General features: G+C 32.1%; 2 protein-coding genes across 4 annotated transcripts in view; one reads left to right on the forward strand and one right to left on the reverse strand.

Moving 5' to 3' along the window:
* The window catches only part of LOC119641102 (angiotensin-converting enzyme), a 174,874-nt gene that overhangs the window by 141,323 nt on the left and 11,202 nt on the right, over positions 1–22,349 (forward strand). The gene's annotated exons all lie outside the window — the stretch shown is intronic.
* On the reverse strand, positions 454–6,987 carry LOC119641104 (BCL-6 corepressor-like protein 1). Its single transcript, XM_038039549.1, has 3 exons — positions 6,878–6,987; positions 6,671–6,733; positions 454–2,525 (listed from the first exon to the last, which is right to left on the reverse strand). The coding sequence occupies exons 2-3, from the start codon at positions 6,680–6,682 to the stop codon at positions 1,179–1,181; spliced, it is 1,359 nt and encodes a 452-aa protein (XP_037895477.1). The 5' UTR covers positions 6,683–6,733; positions 6,878–6,987; the 3' UTR covers positions 454–1,178.

Consider the following 22,349-nt stretch of genomic DNA (forward strand, 5'->3'; position numbering starts at 1 on the left):
CACTGACTGACAAAGATTTTGCGATACGTGCTTAAGGTGATACATATTCGAGATAACTGTCAAGGTAAGCCGGCTGTTATTTGTTTCGACCCCACCGTTTAAAAGTATTTATGATTCAGCGTTTAATGAATTCATCAGAAGTTTGTACTTATGAAAACCTTTTGAAGATTATCTTGCATTTTTGGAGCTGCCAAAAGCAATAATATTTTTTTTGAAACAATTTTTACTTTTTTCTAAAGATTTTTCATTTCATTTTATTTAATATATTTTTATCATTGTCTTTTTTACACATTTTCTTTTATTTTTCTTTTTTTGTTTACTTAATAATTATTTACAATTATAATAATATAAAACAATTTTTACACATCTTAATTTACAAATGAAAGACATACATAAAAACAAAAAAATATTATACTTTTACAAATATATCAAAAATTTGAATACAAATTGTGTACTAAAGCCGGAACACACAGCGGATCATATAAAATTGTTTAAGAATTCAAGGGGTGGAGAATTTTTGACACACACGGTCATAAAAGTTTTTTTTTTTTATTTTCTTCAAATCGGAAAGCAAAAGTCTATACACAAGAATATCACGATTGGCTTTAAGGATTTAAAGAAAATACTTAAAGGAATTAACTCTTAAATGAACTTTTCTTTTAACAGAGACAGAACTAAAATTTAATTTTGTTTATACAAACATTTATACAATTTTGGTCAAGCTGTGAGTTGTGTTTAAGCTAAATTCCTTTGGATGATGTTGCTATGACTTAATTCTAATGGCAGGCTGCTGTTCTTGTCTCGAAGAAGTGTTTTTAAAATTTTCAGAGAAATTCTTAAACAATTTCAATGCGTCTCGCATTATGTAAAGCTGTGTAATAAAAGATATAAGTCGAAGAAGCATACCTAGGGGAAAATATTTATTTATCTCAGTTTTTTCTACGTTGCAAAGGAATTATTCGCTTCTCACACCACATAAAGATGATATTTTGTGGTGTCCGCACATAATAAGAGTTCGTAGCATGGGTTTTGGATAATTGAAGATTAAAATTAAAATTGCTAGGGTTTCCGCTTCAATTACAATAACAACAATCGTTTATATAAAAATTTGTTGTTGGTTGAATTAATGAGTGAGAGCCTAAAGAGTTTGTTTGGTAGAATTCTGTCTGCGTTATTATTTATTTCTTTTTGTGATGATAACCGCCATGACCGCCATGACCGACATCAGCATAGATGAGAGCACCGCCACCACCACTGTGACCATGCCCGGCATAGGAAGAGAAGCCCAAACCGCTAGACGAGAAACCGTGACCACCACCGCCGCCTCCGCTTAACAGAATGGCGCCACCACCGCCACCACCACCACCACCACCACCGTAAGCAACTGCTCCATGTTGCACTACAGAATGGCCGGCAACGTAAGGTACGCCAACTGGTACTGGAACGGGTTTTTCAACGGCTACTGGTACAGGTCGAGTGACATGCACGGGATAAGGACGATCAACTGCCACTTTGATTGGTACTGGCACTGGCTTATCAACTGTGTATGGTACCTGTTTTTCTACGGTGTAAGGTTGCGGAACGGCAACTGGTACTTTAACAGGATAAGGACGATCCACAGCTACTGGATACGGTTTATCTACACGTACAGGTACTTGTACCGGTACTTTCCTTTCTACTACCACGGGATACGGTTTTTCCACAGGTACGGGATAAGGTTTAGGAACAGTTACATGTACAGGGCGATCGACTGGTACATGCACTGGCACTTGAACATGCTTAATGACTTCGTAAGGCTGCGGCACCGGTACAGGGACCTTTACGGGAACTTGCACATGCTTAACCACTTCGTAGGGCTGTGGCACTGGTACCTGCACTGGCACTTGAACATGTTTAACCACTTCATAGGGTTGTGGTACTGGCACCTTTACTGGGACTGGCCGATCAACAGGTACATGTACTGGTACTTCCACCTTTTTGATTACCTCGTAAGGTTGTGGTACATGAATAGGTACTTTAACATACTCCTTGACAGGAACAGCAACTTTTTTGATTACTTCATAAGGTTGTGGAACCGGTACTTTAACTTCAACTGGCACACGTTTTTCGTGTACGACCGGATAGGGACGATCAACATGTACTGGATAAGGTACACCTTTGGTAATCGTTATGGTTTTGTGCACATCAGCCATTTTGCTAATAAGAAATTCAGCGGGTGCGGCATGTGCCGAAACACCGACATAGGAAGGAGCCGAGTGAGCGACCAATACACCGCCTCCATGACCTCCATACCCACCATAGCCGTGACCAGAAGTAATGGAACCGTGGCCTATGTAGCCTAAATCAAGACCGGAATGTCCATAGCCATAGCCCAAGTCAAGTAGGCCACGCTTATCAAGTTTCTTTTCTAAAGGAATTTTCTTGCCACTATCCAAGGAAGTCGAAGACGAAACCGCCGCCGACTTTTTAGCAGCAGTATCACCAGCGTAGACATTGGAAGCCACTAGCAGTGTAGCTAAACAGATCTGTAAATAGAGACAACAATTGTTTTAAAATTTTCGAAAGAGATAGGTAAAAGTTTTTCACAACAATAGAATAAATAAAAATAAATAGTGTACCGAATAATACAATAAACCCAGAATCATATAAAATACAAAATTTAAGTGCGATATCTATTACATTCGTTTGATAGGACGGCAATGAGTTGAGCTTTTTATAGTTTTATAAAAGTCGAACAAATTAAGGAAAAAAAATGGGTACATTTTCCCTAATGTTAAATACACCCTCATAGCCTTAATGTACCCCGCATCACCAATCGAATATGATATAGTAACGTAAGATAATTAAGGGGTTTCTTATAGAAGATATTTTCATTTCAGATTAAGGTTGTGTTCTCAATCTTTTTGTAAAATCCTGTTTTTTGTTTCGTGACTTGAATAATCTGCCTACTTGACTACATTTGTAACTTTACATTTTTTTAAATTATTTATTACGAAGCTTTGGATACATTTATGGGGCGCCACAAATGTTTTTAATGTTAGACCTGCTTAAACCACAGTCGTAAGCTATGACTTTTTTACCCTAAAAAATAACGCTTCCTATATAAGCAAGTGTTGAAAAATTTTATTTCTGAATTGGAAATAGCAACAATAATCTAAAAAAGGTGTAAGACATGTGAGAAGGCCTATCAAAATCATCATTAAATTAAAAACAAAAAAAAGAAACATAAAAAGAAACGTAAATAAACAAGATAAACCAAAAGTAAATAATAATGAATGAAAAGTTTATTAACATATGAATCACTGGTATGCAATGAATGAGCGAAGTTGAAGATAAAAACAAAACACAGAAAACCATTAATAGTACAACAATCAGTAAATATTAGTTAATATTAGTGGTTAACCTCACAATCTACCTGCACGTACAGCAACAACTAGCAAACATTTCAATTTGTAAAGTCATGCGAAAAATTATGTAGAGTTAACTCATCAACTCATCAACGAGTGTATTTATTGTATTTACATTACCATACCATGCCGTACGTATTGTTGACGGAAATGATTTCGAATTGTTTGTAACTGTGAAGCCAAAAACAATAACATATGGCACACTTGGTAATTTAAATCGAAGCTAAAAATTTATTGTGATTGATAGTTAAGAAATAATTAAATAAATATTTGGAAACATAAGTATTTGTAGTGTGACCATAATTTCGGCAAAAACAGTTAGTAAATATTTTAATTTTTTTTTTTTTTAATAATATTTGTAAACTATTCTGTTCAGGTACTGCTTTTCTTTTTGCTTTCAATTTGAATTTATTTAATATAATTTTTTTTGTTTTATATAAAAGTATACTTTCGCTTTCTTTGCTGTATATATATATATATATGGTTTGTTAAGGAATTATGTAATAAGCGAATAAAGTAAAGTAAAGTAACTTTAGGTTGTCGATGCGTATGCATGTTTGGTAATGCTTGAATGATTTGTTTTCGTTCGAAAAAAGAAAAAAAAAAGCAACTGTACGGAAAATGTTATTACATATTAAACTGCGTTATGTTCTACAATTTTGCAAATTAAGGAAAAATGTTAGCATACTAAAAGAAAGTTGTGCAGTATAAGTTGTTCGAAGGAACAAAAATTTAAAGAAAATTAGTTGTGTTTAACTCATCCTTACTTAATTAAAGAAAGCCGACTTCTATCAGTCATTTAAGAATCGTTTAAAAATTAAAATTAAAGAAGGTCGACTTCGTTCATTAAACAGATCTCTCGAATAGTTTTCAATTGAATTTACAAAGAAAAGCATATTAAAATTAACTTGAAGTGATATATAAGATAAAACCAAAAACCAAGCTCAAGCTCATTAAGAAGCACAAACTAGTTGTTGTCAATTTTCGGACGTATCTAACTAATTATGCTCTTCTTCTCCGTAGTGCGTACCATTAGACTTAAGACTACTCCTTTTTTTACGAATTTTTGTTTTAGAATAACACTTCCGAGGCAGGAGTAAATGGGTTAGCAAAGTCAAAGGGAAAAAAGGGAGAAGTTAAGAAAACTTACGCATGTACCGTAAGAGTTTCACAAAGCTTAAAATATAAAAGAAACTCTGTTCGATATGCTACAGCCTATTGTTCATAGACGAATATTGATATTGAATTCATTTTCATTTCAACTTTCATATGTAAATGGTGGTCTAGTAAAACTAGAGTGCGGCGGTAGCTTTACGATGTACGATGTTTATTAAAAAAAAACAACTCTCGTTATAGGGAAATGAATGTGGAATCAGGTGCTCTTATCTAAATGTGATTGACGGTAGTAGGGTAGTATTTTTATCTCAACGAAGTTGGATAGTCAGCCAGGTGCTTGTCAAAGAAAACATTCGATGTAATTCTGCAGTTTAGTAATTATACCATGCTTACAGTGAAAAGAAAGTACAATTTATTGCTACTCGCGCATTTTTAAAAAAAAAATATCGTTTAAATTTAAGCAATAATTTACTAATTAGTACTAAATAACTAAAATCATAATTGATAATCAAGTGGTTGATCTTGATTTCTACTTTTTATTATTACTTAAAATTTTTTTTATGGACATAACTTGTATTTGCTTAGAATAATGGGAAGGGAAAGGAAGAGGAGACAGAGTAAATAAGAATTGAGTGTTATCTTATTTATCGAGAGCAGGTTTAATAACCTTCTTTTGCATTAGATTCAAAACCTGTATTTTCGAAATATCAGACAACTCCTACTTGCTAATATAATTTTAGTATTTAGCGTCTAATGGAATGAAACATTCAAGACCTTCCACTCGCAACTGGCTTTTTAATAAAAACACAAAAATGAAGTTTTAATGTACGTATTCTTTACTTATGTGTACTTTGTTTTCTAAAGCAGCGAATTTTTAAGGTAATTTAGCACATTTTTCGATTTGATTTGAAAGTTTTATCAGGGAAGAAACTTCAAAGCTTTGGATCGGTTGTGCAAACGAAATGGCGAAAGTTGAAAGAGAAGTTTTAAGACTTGTCGACTTTGCTTTCTGCAATTTTGAGAGCCATATTTGAATGTACATAAACAGACAAGCATACCTGCTCAGAATGTCTCTTCATAAAAGTCGAAATAAGAATAGTTTTAATTTTTCAATTCAAAATTAATACCAGTAGAAAACCAATAATTGAATATAAAATTAGGGAAACGTATGTATATAGCGGCTGAAATTAAGTGCATGTGCAAAATGAAAATGTTCATAAACGAAGAGCTAACGAAGGAGTTACTTATGAGTCGCTTGTTGAGAACGTTTTTCATCTTTATAATTCCACCTCATTTAGGACAGTGTTCGTTCGGTCTGTGATATGATTTTTGTGAAAATACGTGCACAAAAGCTGAATCGAGATCGATAAGGGCATACGATTTTTTCTTTTGTACGTAATCTGTAGAAATGACGTAAAAGTTCGTAAGTGCTAAGTTTTAATTCTTGGTTTCAATTTTTGCGGCATTTAAAGTTCCCGACACAATGGAACAGAAGAATGAGTAGAGGTAAATCGGTTTTAGACTCTTAGTTAGATCAAGAATGCCTATATTTGATGATACCTCGTTTGCTTGCAGATTAAGCTGTACAGATGGATTAATAAATTTTTAATAGAACATTTGAAGGTAATGAAATACTAGTATTTCTAAAATACTAATATCTATATCAGATATTCAAAGTTAGAATCAATCGTATAAGGGATGATTAATTTGCTTTAAAAACAAATTTTGAAAAAGTTATACATTTTCGTAATCCAAAATAAACGAAACTATATACTATATTTAAGTAATTGTGAAAAGCGTCTAATTGTTTATTTTGAAGATAAATTTGTATTTTAAATTTTGTACTTTTTTTTGTATTAAGCTTAACTTAAATCTCTATTTAACGTGCATACAAATAAATAATTAATAAATTTTGAATATATATATTGAACAAAATTTTATTTAAAGAATAAAATGAAATTTTATTAACTTTTTTCCAAGATTTTCATAACTAAATCATCATATTAAAATTTGTGCAAACAAACCAATTTTGAATGCCTCTTAAATTAAGAAAGTTTAAAAAAACAAATTATACAAATGGCTCTCAAGCTTAAAATTCCATTTCATTTTTATGATTCAGTTTTGTCTCTTTTCTGATTAATACTTACAAATAACTTCATGTTTTAATGTTTTATTCACTATCCCAATATTAAAACAAAGTCAGCGGCTCACTATAAAATAGTAATAAAAAAAAAAAAATTAAACACATATTATTAATATTGAAAGCAACACAATTTGTTTTTTTATTTTTTAATTTTTTGTGTGTTTTTAATAAAGTAAAGATATTTTTCTTTTTTGTTTTTTGTATAAAGCACCTTAAAATTAACAACACAAACACAGTCTTCTTCTTCTAATTAGTTTTTTTTTTTAAATATATGGAAAATAAAGGATTTGAAGAATCCGCTACGATTCCAAACCTTTGACTGGATGCTGTCTATGGTCAGTTGGTGGCTTATATACGCCACACAATTTGTTGCCATTAAAGCCGAAAGCGTTAAAAAAATGAGTTGAAAATTTTTGTTGAAATTAGTTTTTTTCTGTTGGTATCGAATTGAAGCAGTGAGTAAAGAGCGGGAGTACAGAAAATCAAAAAAATTTCATTGAAAATTTATAAATTGCAATTGCATGCAGAAAAAAGCTTTAATTCAAATTTTTTGAATTTGAGAGTGAAACTGATGATACAACGAAAAAGCTTTGATAAATTTGAATCTCACTAAAACTAATCCGTTTCGCTTGCAACCAATACAGAAACATTTTGCTTTGAATGTATGTGTGCCTTGCTATAAGTTTGCCCGCTTCACTAACACCCTTATAGATTTATTACCACTACATTTTCAGCTTCAAGTGGAAAAGTTCGTCAAAGTAGTAGTGTTAGCATTAGTATTAGTTAGTGCGATTGGCTTAGTAGCCTACATTTTTTGTTTTGCTTTTTCTTTAAAACTTTGGCCCGATAAAATTTCTTTGAAAATTCTTCAGCGCTTTTGTAAGCAAAAAGCGAAACTTGAATTTTCTTTAATTATTTCAAGTCACCATAGAAAATTTTTACAGTCTCTCTACAGTTTCAACCAGTTAGTTGTTGGTATTCCAGGTTGCGTGTTATTGTTGTTGATCTAAAAAGTAGGTTATAATGTGACAACATCGAAGTGCAAAATTTTTCACAAAGACTTTCTTGCCGTTTTCGATTTTTAATCAGCTGCTGTTGTTGTCTTGCACTTTTCAAAAAAATATAAGTATTCTCCAAATTCGGAAAGCCTATTAAAAAGAAACGTTCGTTTACTCTTTTCTACAGCGCCTTATGAAAATTAAAACGTTACTTGAATATTATAGCTCCGTATAGATCGGAAGAAAATAAGGAGTCTGCTCAGCTTATTAAAATTGTTGGTTAGAGTCATGGTTTGAATCGAATAGTGTTATACACCAATTTGAAGTTATTTGAAACTTCGATTTGATCATAACCGTAATAATATTTCTAGTTTTCGCCAACGAGTCTTAATTTCGGATATAGATATTCGCTAAATATCAGTTAAGTAAAAGCCGATTCGACTTCAATCAAAGGTTTTTACCTTGTAAACTAAAATACATCTCTTTACATACCGAGTGTCAGTTGCTTAGTTGTTAGTATCTAGCAAGTAGTCAAGATTCGTTGTAGAGTGCATTTTTTTGCAATTACGAATAAAACAATTTTAATTTGTATAATGTTGTCAACATTTTGTCAATAAGAAGCAAATTTCTGTTGCTAATGAATGTACTACTAAAAAGTAAGGGGAAAATATGATTTTAGGCATTTTCTTACTATTGATAATGTAACGAGAAGAAGTAATTAACGATTTAGTGTTTTTGTGAAAAGATCTCACTTTTACCAGGATTGAAAATTTCGGATAGATATATTACGAAAAGAACAAATAACTGGGTTTGAAATTACTAGATAAGAGAAGGCTCGAAATGTCTCGAAGATGATCCTTGATCACTTATCACTAGACTTAAGGGCTTTTTTTGCTAATTACGGACCCATAGAATATTTACTCAAAATAATTTCGATAAGCGAAGAAAACACTTTTGGAGATTGAAATACCGGGAAGGAAATTTGAAAAAAAATTTACTGCGAACATTGGTTTACCAAGGTCTCTCCGTACAAGGCCTAAATACTTTTAAAAGTTTATGACGCTTTCGTTTTTACGGATATAAAGAAAAATAAAATTGATTGGTTTTGTATAGAAATACATAGTGTAGTGTAATGAAGCTTTGAATATCTCAAGGAGGCCTTATGTAGCTCCGTCCACCTCTATAGGAAAAATAAAACAAACCATTTATATATATACATATATGTGTAGCGGACTGAATAATATATTCGTGATGCCTTTATCGGCAAAACTTTAGTAATTTCTTAAAGAAATTACAACGATGACAAGATTCATTGATCACAAATCTTATCTAACTAACGATTTATTTAAATAACTTGGTTAATTTTCGAATCGCTTGTGCGCTTACGGGAGAGGTATGAGAAAAAATTACTTCCAACTGTGTATGAAATTTTTTCTTTTTATCTTCAATTTAAGGTCAATTAAATCTAAAAGTGGACTAAAGTCAATTGCATTTAATTAAAAAGTTTTATCGCGGATCACTCTTTTAAAAACCACGAAGAAATATTTTGTTTTTAATTAATTAAACACAACTGATGCAAACCAGAGATCAAAGAAAAACAGAACATTATGGTAACCAACAACAACAATTGAACGATTTCGTAGAAACAAAAAAAAAAAAAAAAAAAGGTGTAGCAATACGTCGTCTTCATGGTTGACCACAATTCATCGTTATGCTTACCAGTAAAAACTAAAGCAAACTTTGTATTATTGATGTTAAAAAGCGAAAAAATAAAAAAAAATATAATAATAACAATAACAAAAATAAATAAATAAAACCCATACTAACTGCAACTGCAGCTATCTAACTTCACATGCTCTCGTAATACATTTTCTTATGACAATTTTTTTGCGTTCGTTACGATTTCATTGACTAGTGATTGCATCATACGTGGCAGAGTGCGCGGCTTATATTCCTCCTCATAGATATACAAAATATTAGTGGTTTTCGAAGAAACAAATGCACAGCTATGTACTTATATACAATTGAACAGATATGGTTAACATATACAATTGACAGATCGGTAACAATTAATATTATTTATTATATCGTTAGTATCGCTACACTATATGCTTGTGCGCATGCGGAATTCTGGCTAACAATAGTAAAATTAAAAACCTAAGATTAAATAAGTCTGGCCCTACTAAACGCCCGAATTAATTTTTAATATTAGCAATATTAGGCTATAGTAACAAAAACATTAACGGCAAAGACTTTGTGCACCTACAAGAAAATACATTTTAGTGAGTTCTTCGAAAAGTTGGTAACTCTCACAAATCAAAGAGAAGCCTTAATTGTTATCATTCAGTTCAGTTACTGCGCGCATTTTTCAAATAAATTTTGTAGACTACCTTGCTTTAACCATTTGGTCATCGCGTTTCAAAAATATTAAGATTAATGATGAAAACAGCAGAGACAAAGCTAAAGACTCAACTTGGGAAAAGTGCTTCGCAGATGATTTCGATTTATGGAGTAATGCTTCGCCTGCTTTGTCAAGAAGAATATTTTAAAAAACTTTTAGTTTTGCAATGTTACTATGCAAGTCGGCCATCTTTCGTGGACGATGTTGTTTCATAAAACAAAATGTTTTCTCGTTAAATGATTTTTGCCTCTGCAATAGCTTTTTTTCTTGTTCTTTATTATTGAGCGAAAATTGGCGTACGACATAAAGAACACTTATGCTCAAGCAAATATATGAGTACATAAATTTTATCGTACCATTTACAAATAGGATACGAACTAAATTCCATTGGTTTTCTGCTTTGCTGAATTCTACGAAAATTATGTTCCGTAAAGTGGCCATCACCACTCAATCCACTTTTATGTTTATTTTTTCAAGCCCATCACGGAAGGATGAGGTATACTTTCATTTTGTGAAAACATTTGCAAGACTCCCAAAGAAGCTTTAGAAGCCTCATAAAGTATATATGTATATGATGAGTGTCAAATTCTAAATTCTCTCTATCCGTCAGTCTGTCGGGCTGTGTAATGTATGTGGTAAACATTCTTGCAAGCAGGAAGTTATCGGCTTCAAATATGGCGGAGACGTTGGAATTTTCCACACCTAGATGGTGATACTGGGTCAAATCAGTTAAAGGATATGCCCACAATACACTACTGTCAATGACCAGGTCTGTTTTCCAAAATAAAAATGCGAAGAGTTTTTGCTTATTACTTGCAAGCCGTAATATATACAACGATAAAAATTTGCATTTACATTCTATGCAGCCTCTGAGCAATTGCACAAATATGGGAAAAATCGGCCACGTCTACCCATTACTATAGAATATTGAAACTTCATTCTTTTAGCTTACAGCGTCTGCAAAGAAGCTTCAGGTTCCTACAAAGTCTACATATCAAATGTGAGTCCATTTTTCTGTTCACTACTATGGTAGTCGTATCCATAGGCACAAAAATAAAAAAAATCAGTTAGGTGCACAGAAGATTATAGTTAGTAAACCGTTACATTTTCGCTTTTTTCAAGTCTTTATTAGAATAACGGTGATGGATCTAAAAGATTCGACCACGACCGAATATAATTTTCTTACTTGTTGTTTTTATCTTCTTAGAAAACTTACATACTTGTTTACTTATATTTATATGTATAGTTCATGTTTTACACTTACTTCAAATGCTTGTTGATTTTAGAAAGTAACGCAAGCCTTAGGTGTTAGCGCTTTTATTGCTATTTATGACGCTCTTTATTTCTTTTTATAAAAATAAGTGATACATAAAAATTATGAAATTTAAATTAATTTATTTATGGCGTAAACAGAAAAGTTTTATAGAATATGTGTAGGTAAGTTTTGTGAAAACAACTATATTTTGAAGTTTTTTATATGCAAAGGAAAAACCTATCATTTCTGTGGATCGCAGTCTTATAGCATATCTGTGGTAGTATCAATAATTCATTCAAAAAGTCCTTTGTGAACTAAATTTTTGTTAATAACTTGGCAAACAGTTTGCATTTCATGAACTCATTTTTACGGGTTGTGTTGTGTTTTTCTTTATCTCCTTGATTAACCTGGGGGAGTTGGTAGCGAGTTATTGATTTTTGTTTCTGATAAAATGGGTTATAATGAAAATTCGTTGATTATTCGAAAATTTCTGCTTAACTAACTTTCTGTGCTACATATTACGCTTACTGCAATTAAAAGTAAGTTTTTATAATTGTGCAACATTTCTGAAAAATCGAGGTAATGTATAAATATGAGGTCGTTTTCGTCCAAACTTCAGTTTACCAAAGCGTGTACCAGATAAGCTAGTAGTGTTCCATAATTATTACCTTCCTATAGCATTGTTAACCATTAAAGGAAAAAGTGAAGTGATTTTGATTTTATTTTTTCAAAACCCGAATGTACGCATCAGAGGCTTCATAAAGCATGTCTATAATAATATAATGCGGACGAATGATATAGTTATGTATATCCGTACGTATGTATATTCTTGAGATTCCCGTAGTCGTAATCTAGAAACACAAAACTTGACAACATTAAGGTTGATTTTAAATGTCAACCCATAAAGAACAGACATTATAAGTACCTTGAAGAACTAGACACAAGTGCTAGTAATGTCACCGATGTTACCTTCAGATAAAACTTGATCATTACTCCAAAACCAAACCTTCTTATTTTCTTTCTTAGCGAGCTATGGCATAATGCTACTTTTTGAACAAAAACTTGGAGATTATTTCCTCGAATATAGGAGAAAATATTTTACAAATATGCGCTTGTATATAGCTAAAAGTTTTTTAAATAATTTCTTAAAAAAAAAAAACGTTAGTACAGCAGCCTTCTCAACAAAGTTTCTTTTTTTTCTATAGCATCTCCTTGGTCGCATTCTTACAGCTCGCAGTTTTTTATCTAAAATAAAAACACAAAATATTTTGCAAATGTTATTCAAGATTTCATTAAGCGGATTTCCAAAGAAAAGTAAAAATGAAAAATTCGTTATCGGATCAAGGTAAATAAAATCTGATTTCGAAAAAATCAGTCTTCAATTTGCTATAATATCGATAGAGATACGTTAGTATAAAACTTTGGGTAAAATTTAAAATAATAGATGTAGAGCTGAGGATGCGATCGGAAAAGTAGTGATAGTTTTAAACATTATAATTCCCCATATAGCAACTTCAACTTGAAAAATCGACTATTTGTGCCACATAAAAAATTAAAGACTCCATAGAACTGTTTGCATATCGCTCTGAAATTTATATAAAGACCGTTAAAAGAATAAATTGTGAAAAAATTCACCGGGCACCCTTGTATTACCCTTAAGTGGATGTATATTATTGCGAATTTAAAATTTCATCAATTCCCCCAAAGGAAGTTATCCTTTTAACTATGACAAACACAACTGATTGATTTGGGTTAAATTGGTAATTGTTCATATGGCGTGCGTTACCATATACGTAATATACATGAATTCGTTTAGTTTCGAGGTACTTTACCCGGAGCTCAAATTTTACATTTCTTGGGGAAAATGCTTGGAAGAAAAGAAGAGAAGAAGAAAAATCAACAGCAATAACCAAAAATATAGATAAACATCTGATGTTAGTTTCGTTTTAAGTATGTGTGTGTGTGTGTGTGTGTACATAAGTGTGTTTAACCTGAATTATTGACAGCCAAAGCATATAAAAGACCGAGATTATGTAATAAATGGAGAGCAAGCAACAATGCGAACAAAAATGGTAAATCTGCTCGTTGATTGCCTGCCAAATAATACAACATACCGCCACCTGACTGCCACCTGCTGCTATATTATATGGTGCAGTAGCAATTGCACATACATCGCATCGTATTGTATCTGCACAAAATATTGCACAAAAGAAATGAATTAGAGCTTTTGCTTTATGCTACGAAAAAAAAGAGACAACAACAACAATAACAAAGGCAAATTGTAACCACTGCCGCAGCAATGTTCGGTATTGTACTGCTTTTGGACATGTACACGGACATATTATGTACTATTTTTGGAACAGTTTAACGATTCTTAATCATTGGAAGTTGAAAAGACAAAAAAAAAAATTAAGAAAAAACTTAATTAAAATTAGTAAAACTTCACACACAAAGACCCATATGCATGTTCATAAATACATTATGTCAAGCAACAGGAAAATTTTCATATTAAACGAAAAGTGTTTTTTTATATACGTAAGTATTTGTTTGTGTTGTTATTGTTCTTGTTTATATGATATATAGGCTACGTTTTCATTTACCATTGTTTATGCTCAATGCAAAACAAGACTTTCGATTAAGCACCAGTTGCAGCCGTTCACTTTAGTTATTGTCCAAAAAGGCGTATGCATGCATATATTTCTTTTAAGCCATTTAATACAAATTTTTTGGGTTTTTTTTTTTTTTTTGTATTTACGCCATAGTCAATAACTTATATTTCGCTTTATGGGTTTAGCAATGAATCGAACTAACTGCTATATGAAAGGCAATGAATTTTAATTTTCCGGCATCTCTAACATTTAAAGTGAATTATTTTTGATAAACTCAATAAAGATATAATAATGAAAAGAGGAATTCCAAAATACGAGTTAATTTAAAACTAATAATTTGTATTAATAACCATTAGAAAATTAATGAAAAATTGTTTTTGAAGATGACGCAAACAAGAAGAAAAGAAGAGGTCGTATTCTACTCTTACTAAATTACTACCACTGCTGCTACTAAAAATTGCCTAATTGATGGATCTTTTCGCACACATATATTTTACATTTTAGGTTACACATTGGCCAAAACTACAGCTAGCCTGAAGCCAAGTCCCCGCATAACTCAGCGACCAGTCTCAGGCTAATAACTATTGCTTAACGTCTTCGCTAGCATCTGTTATATAATTTTGCAGTATCGAATATAGTGTCGAATGTTAAGAGCAATCTTATGGCATTGTTACTGGTGCCTAGTGGCTGCGTTGTCTTATCACGTTATTTTCTCTTTTCACTTATAATTCTGCTATTGCCCAGCGAAATAGTCTCGCAAACAAGCACTTCAATATAACTTTGTTTTGCAATCAGTTTGCTAAGTTATGAAAAATCAAGAAAAAAAGATTTTTTTTTGTGACTATCTTTTGATTTATGACGTCTCTGGGCTGTTGCTTGGAACAACAAAGTTTAAGAAGTTAGGAATACGAAAGGAGAACCTGTTTTGATTGCCTAGAAAAAAAAGGCGCGTCGTATATGCTTATAGGCCGACGTAAGCGAAAGCGCTGGTAGTATCGATAGCGTTGATAATGATTTTAGAAATTTGGTTTGAAATCACGACATTGTTGCCTATTATAGGCACCACACAATCACTAAAGTTAACTATAGATAGTCATTTAGCATTTCATTTTTCTGTTTTTTGTTTAATAATCCGTCATAAATTTTATGTACAACGTTAAGTCCACGGGGTTTAACACGAATAATTTGCCCCTTTATTAAAGTAGCCGTTTAGTGATTCAATTTGTTAGTTAATCGTGGAGCCATGCATATCACTTAAAAGCAGCTTCTTGTTTTGCTTCTATACCAAAAACTTAGTAATCATTTAAGTATAGCAATTGTCCATTATTAGTACGTTAATTGGCGCCGTTCGATCTACACATCATCATAATAATATAATATTCGACGATCATAGTAATCAATCATTACCTCATATTGAGCGTTCCTAAACGTTTACTAAAAATACAGATGCTAAGCAAGCGCGACTTTTTCTAAAAGTTTGCATAGACGGGATACATTTGACAAGTATGTTAACTTAAATCAAATATCCAAACTAATATACAAATAAGGTGATAAACGTCTCTCTCCTAAACAAACACTCCAGAGAATTTGTACTTTTTCGCACAAAAATGAAATCTCATAAATTCACTGCTTTTCCGGGGTCGGAACAATAGCCACAAGGAAGAGTCGTTTACTTCACAAAACAGATCTGAGTGGAACCTTTGGCCCTACTCAAAATATTATGGTTTTTAAAAGTATTCCTAAAACGCTAATTGACGTTATTATGGTGACGTCGCCTTAATCAGACTGAAGAATTTGGGGCATACTTAACCTCTCATATGTGTTACTTTAAATTGGAACAGCACCTCTAAAGGAAGTAGTCTTACTAGTTGAGGTTGCGAAGTTATCGTTTACATATAACTTTATAAACCTATGATGTTCCTTCTAAGTAGGTTTCAGTTGGATGTCCAGACTGTAAATTTCGGAGATATTTTGAAATGAATGAATGAAAAGTGGAGCGCAGAACGGGACAAAGGTCTTGTCTAACGGTCTGACGGCTGACTTAGTACTCAGAGAATTTAACTATTATATTAACACCACCTTCAAAAAAAAGCACTTAGAAGAAGGTCACTAGCTCAAGGAAAAAATTTGTTTTTCCTTTTCGCAATATAAGACATTAGAGGCAGATTAGATCAACGCTCCCACTCCATAGTCCACTTATTATGGTCACCATTGTCAGCTTAGCTGAAAGTAAATGCGTTTTGAAAATGATCCAATTTGCTATATCATCACGCTAATGAAAAAGATGGTGGCGCTTATGGTAAGCATGCCCTGTGCCAGCAAAGCGCCTATTATTGTCTTAAACTTCCTTTGCCGTATTTTTTTATACATTTTATATGTGCGCCTCATAATCACTTTCAACAAACTATATATATATTTACGCACTGGTTTCTATAGTTCTGATATGAGTCCTCACGGTAAACGACCTGAGAAATATGCAAGTAAAGTGTGTCAATTTGTTCGGGGTTGCTGAACACATTGTAAATAACAACTACGATCTCTTACATCTTAAAACTTGTTAAATGGTTAAAAAAGTCATGATACACAAAAATTATTCACGACACTAACTAAAAAGAGCTCTAGCAACTCGAAAATTCCTGATTACGAAAAAAAAAAAAAAAAATCGACAAAACACATAAATCACGATTTTCTTTCTAACTTGTCAATAGAGCACTTTATTGAGACAACACCAAAGCCAAGCGTACACCGAAGGTATTGCTATATAAAAGGACTTGTCGAATCAAATACACAGTTACTTATGCAAGCAATAATGTAACCATAACATCACCAACGGGTTTGTTTTGGTTGAGTATTTTAAAAATAGCTCAAGAAAAGTTAACTTATCTTTCCTTTTCGTACGACTCCTAGTGGCTGTGGAGGTGATGTTGGCACTTATATTAGCTTTAAGCAGGCCACTAGGCCATTATGTTAGATTAGTTTCTGCATTTTACATTTTGTTTTTTTTTTTTTTTTTGCTTTCCTGTTTTATAATAAAAACTTTGCATGCAATTTTCAAGAGCTGTTTGCATTTAAAACGTTTGCTTAACTAACCACGAGAAGAAAAATAAAAAAAATTAATAAAAATGGTTTAATTACCACCTCTGGTGGTTTCACGTGTATCGCTAACTAATACGTCATTTGACTTGTATAACTACACTACCGCCAAACATACGTATAAACAACAATTAAACATTTAATTGCATATTTCTGTGGCCGAATCATTGGGGAGTTGGGGGAAATGAAAGATTGTAGAAAGGTGAAATAACAAACTAGAGCTCAGAAATCGTAAACTTTTTTTATAAGCAATCGTCGTTGTCCTCAACTGCCACTAACTGACATGTGATAATTTAATAATAGTCTTAAATGCTATATAAATTTGTATTTAGAGAAGATAGTGTGTCTTAAATAGCGTCATAACAATTTAGAATTTCAATTTTCGGGGTACCGTTTGATTAGGTTTTAATTTTTATAGGATGTATCGTGCACAAGAATATAGAAAAGACAAAAAACTTAAGCGAAAAACTTGTTTTAAGCAAAATGTGAAATCAGCGTTTTTTCAGATTCTAAATACTATAGGATTTGTAGTTACTTTTTTTTTTTTTATTTATTTAATATTAAACAAGTTCTTGAACTTAAATCTTTTGTTTATAAAAATGGGAACAAAAAATTTTGAAAATTTGCGATAAAATAAAATTTTGAAGATTTTTATTTATATATTTTTGATCCAGTTTAATGATTTTCGATTTTGATAAAGCAAATTTGTATCAATCTATTGCAACGCGCTTGAAATATTCTTTTTAACTATGGAATAAATTTTATATTTAATAAAGTTGCTTAATCAGCATTTATACCGAATGCGAGAATACGGAACCGTTTTCTATAAAAAGTAAGAAAGAGATTTCATTCAAATTGGATTGAACATTTAATGCCTGAATGCAATTATGTATTGGCATATCCAAAACAGAAGGTGGGTTAGTAATAATCAATGGCCGGAAATATCCAAGTTTTCCGAAGTTCTAATCTTAACTTGCCGCAATTGTTTTTAGAAGACTAAAATATGCATTTCCAAGTTCTTTTTAAAATAGTAAAATCTTGTAGAAGCTTGCTCGCTTGAGCAAGGTATGGCTAACGAACACGTTATTCACAAATTTGTGTCAAAGGTTTAAGTATGGGCAGTAAAAAAGCATTTAAGAGAAAAGATCTCGTAAACATAGAAAAAAGAAAATACATTATAAAAAGTACAGTCTTGGGCGGTGTTTCAACTCCTAAAGTCTGAAAATAAAATTTTCATTTCATTTCTCTTTAGCTACGTCCAATATTAATTAGCAGTTCTTTTCTATGTAGCTCCACGTCGATTAAAGCATTACACACTTATTTGCTACGATACAAAGTTTAATAAAGTAAGCAAAAGCTGATCTAGGTTGAAATGATTTTTTAATAAGTTTTAATTGCAAAAATGTGCTTGAAAAAGTCTTACACAAATAAAATAACAAATACAACAATAATCATTTTCGACTTAGAAGGATATTTATTAGTCGCTTAGCTTGCTTTTTTAGCTACAGAGCAGTAAGAGAACTTCCTGTTTAGGACCCGTAAGATAATGGCTTCCGTAAACTGCGATTCCACCACAACTGTATTAAAGCCTTAAGGGTTTCAAAAATCTCATTATGAAATTTAAACAACACTGAAGTTTAAACACATATTGGTAGAATTCGATAGGTGTTGTTCTTTGATAAAATAAAATGATAAGATTTTCGGCCGTTTTAACGAAAGTTTTTCTTAAATTTAAGGCAAAGTTTGGAAGTCAACATTTAGGTATGCTGTATAAATTCTATCTACATATGCATGAATTCCAATGCTTCATCTTCATCCATTCTTCGATTCCTAGAGACCTATGAGATCGTATTAATAAGTTAAACTGGTGAACATGCACTTGGATTACAAAGTCCATTGCACTATTTTTTTCGATGAAGAATATATTGTTGTGAAATTCGCTTTTACTAAGATACAGTCCGTATCACTGGATCGTAGATATTTTGATCAAGAGAAGTACACTTCAAAGTTCTTTGATTTTACTACTTTGTCTTTCACAACAGTAGAAGTATTTATTTACAATTATATTTCTTACGTGTAGGATTATTTACAATTTATTTTGGCCGTACTCTCAGCTCAAATATTCCTGCCCGACTAACTCTCCCTTCCACAAATATTCTATTTATGTACATTTTTACAAGCATGTTACTATACCTAAATTTATGGTTTTATTTCTAATCCCAGCCTGTGCACTTAGCTTTTACCTGTCTGCTTTTCCGCTAATCGTGTAGATCGGCCGGCAGCTGCATGGGGCGCCTGCGAATGCTCATTTTGTTTCTCCTTCTTTTGGGATTTTCGCAACAATATGTAAACCATATCGCTGCTTATTGCTTATAGTTTGGTAACTTTTTACGCCTTATTACAAAAATAAGTAATTGTAACATCGTTTTTTTTTTGTACAAATGTCTTGAGTAGCGCAGGCGTATTTTCCGGTATATTTTCGTCGGCGATCGGCGTGGTCCGATGTAGAGCTACTCAAATGCAAACGTTATACCAATTATATTAACTCCATGCGTGCTTTACAGGGAAATCAGATTGAATCGTGTATATGCATGTCGGGCAATGCTTACATAGACGGAAATATCGGTCTATGAAGTCTCTGATCTGAAGTGATCTAGAAGTTGAAAAAGTACGCTAGGTCCATGGTATTACACCTACTTTAATTATTTGCGCCTACGGCGATACCATTCAGCAATAGGTCGAAATCAATAGTGTTAGATTATGTTTGTGTCTGTAGTTAATTATTTAAAATAATTTTAATGTAACAGAAGTACAGATATATCGCATCAAAATTTGCTTCAATGCCATAGCTGTCTTATATTATATATATTATATTGTTTTTAAAATTTTTTTTACATTTTCGCTAACCGAAGCACAAGGATAAACTGTAAATTCCCTCCCATTTAGAGTATCAGATGCCTACGCGTCAGCGACCTCCAAAATTAGAAGTATTTTGATCTAAAACATAGTAACTATGTTTGTCTATTCGTTTTTCCGTCCATTGTAAGAAAGTTGATGATCGCGAAAATTAAAACGCTTTGCGATTCTTAAAAGACGATCTTAAGTGAAGTTTGAAAATAAATACAATCTCCAGATTCAGACTGTGCATGATGTATGCCGTATAGTAAATATTACGGCAAATGTTCGTTTAAAATTAGCTGAAAATATTTTTAAAAAAGTTTGCATGCCCAATTGAGCTTGGTCGACCTATAGGTCATCTCAAGACAAGTAAAAAAGAATAGTACAGTATAGTACACTTTAGTATAGTATACTATATATAGTACATAGAACTACAGTTAGAAGCAGCTATTCTGATCTACAACTCTGTATAACTGCAAAGCTTATGGATATTTTGTAGAGAGAGCAAACATGAGTTTAAAAATGATGCAAGTCTGCCTGCTAACATGTCCACTGTTAATAAAATTCTTCGTAGCTTGAGATGTTCGGTACCAAATGTTGATCCATTTCGAAGGTTCAACTAAGACGAAAATAATTGAATCGATTTAAAATCGTAGGCTTATTAAAATTGCTTATATTGTTTAGCTACTGTTTGTTGCGTATATTAACTCATGTTTCGAAAGAAATGACATAACTAGTATATGATGGCTATTAAAATATATTCGTGGTGGTCATGAAATAAAAAAATGTTTCATTAAAAAAAAGAATTATTTATTTTATAAAATATATTCCAACAAAAAAATGTATCGTAAGCACACCGGTGTGTAATTAGATTTTTTTTTTTTTTTTTTTTTGGAATTTTCCAACCACTTTTTTTTTTAGCTGCTGTTACGGCTTACTCAGAATTTTTTTTTTAATATATTATGTGTTATTTAAAATTTTATTGATATTTTTAAAGTGATTGAACAATCTCTTCTTTACATGTGTTTGAAGGTTTGTTCGTATGCATACATTTTTTTATTACTTTAGACAATAAACCAGTTCAAAATTAATACATTTTAAATCGATTTTATTGACAAGGTAATTAGCAGACAGAAGAGTGCGTAGGCAATTCAGATTATTCTTAAAAAAAAACAAGTTTAACACACGAATGAAATGCATTTAGAACTCGCTTAGAAATCATTTGTAGAGCTCATCTTTTGTATTCAAATATTAAGGTTGGCATATGTTTATTTAATAATGAGTGACAATATTTATGTAAAGCCGATTCCATTAATTTTAATCTTAGAGAAAGTCAAGCAGAAGATGTAAACAAATTATATTCGACGGTGACCGAATCCTTAATACCCACCACTTTTATCATAAAAAAAAATGCAAAGGAAATCAGAAAAGGGAAAAACCGAGACTGTGTACTATAGGCTGGTATTATAGAATTATCTATCGATACATCTGTGTAGTTTACAAGGTTAGAAAAAAAGTTCAGTGTTGTCGTGGCAACTTTGTATAGTTAGTTCATAAGGATGACTAAATAGATGCAAATAGATAATAAGCAACAATATGCTTTAGTTTAGGCGCCAGCTTGAGTATGAGCATATAAATGGAGCGGGAGAAAACTTTCTTAAATTACATGCTTTTAGAAGCAGAAGTGTTGTCAATTTACGCCGCACTATAGATGTGCCTTTTGGTTGATTTATGGTATTTTCAATACCATTTTATGGGCAACAACGTCCAATAACTTCGCCAAATTTGAAACGGACGAAGGACGACATGGACCCACAAACACACGAACAAATCGACTGCTAATAAAACAGAGGTGGTAATGCCTGAAATATAGACAATATCATAGGTTTGCGAGGGTTTCGCTGTTATAATCCTATCTATTAATGTGAACTTTAATCAACTCTTCTCCTAAATTCGTTTATTAACGCAGTTCTGTTGCCGTGCTTTTCGCATTTTAATCACAGTATTCAAACAGTACTTACAATACTTTAACATTAAAATGGGACAGCAAGACAAACCACCGCAAGCAGTGCTGCAATTCGGAATGCCAATGTTGTGGATACAACCTATAGACCACAGTTCTCAATTCTATATTTGTCGGTATCCGAGCTATTCCAAACCAATCCAAATTTAGTCCATCATTTTACCTGCTCCGAACAGAAATCTTCTGAAAGTGGAACGCCATGTTAATATTCTGGCAGGCAGGACTTATATATTTTATTGTCCCATTTGGTTTCCTTCTCAAAGCTATGGTGGTTGTTTTTTTCACTCAATATTGGTAACGTCAATATTGGTTAAGGATAATTAATTTTGTTAAGTTAGCGAGGTTAGCGATGCTGACTTTCACTCATGTAATTTGTGATGTGTCGTAATTTAATTCATACCAAATT

The sequence above is a fragment of the Glossina fuscipes genome, unplaced genomic scaffold (genome assembly GCF_014805625.2).
Source record: "Glossina fuscipes isolate IAEA_lab_2018 unplaced genomic scaffold, Yale_Gfus_2 142, whole genome shotgun sequence".
Classification (NCBI taxonomy): Eukaryota; Metazoa; Arthropoda; class Insecta; order Diptera; family Glossinidae; genus Glossina; species Glossina fuscipes.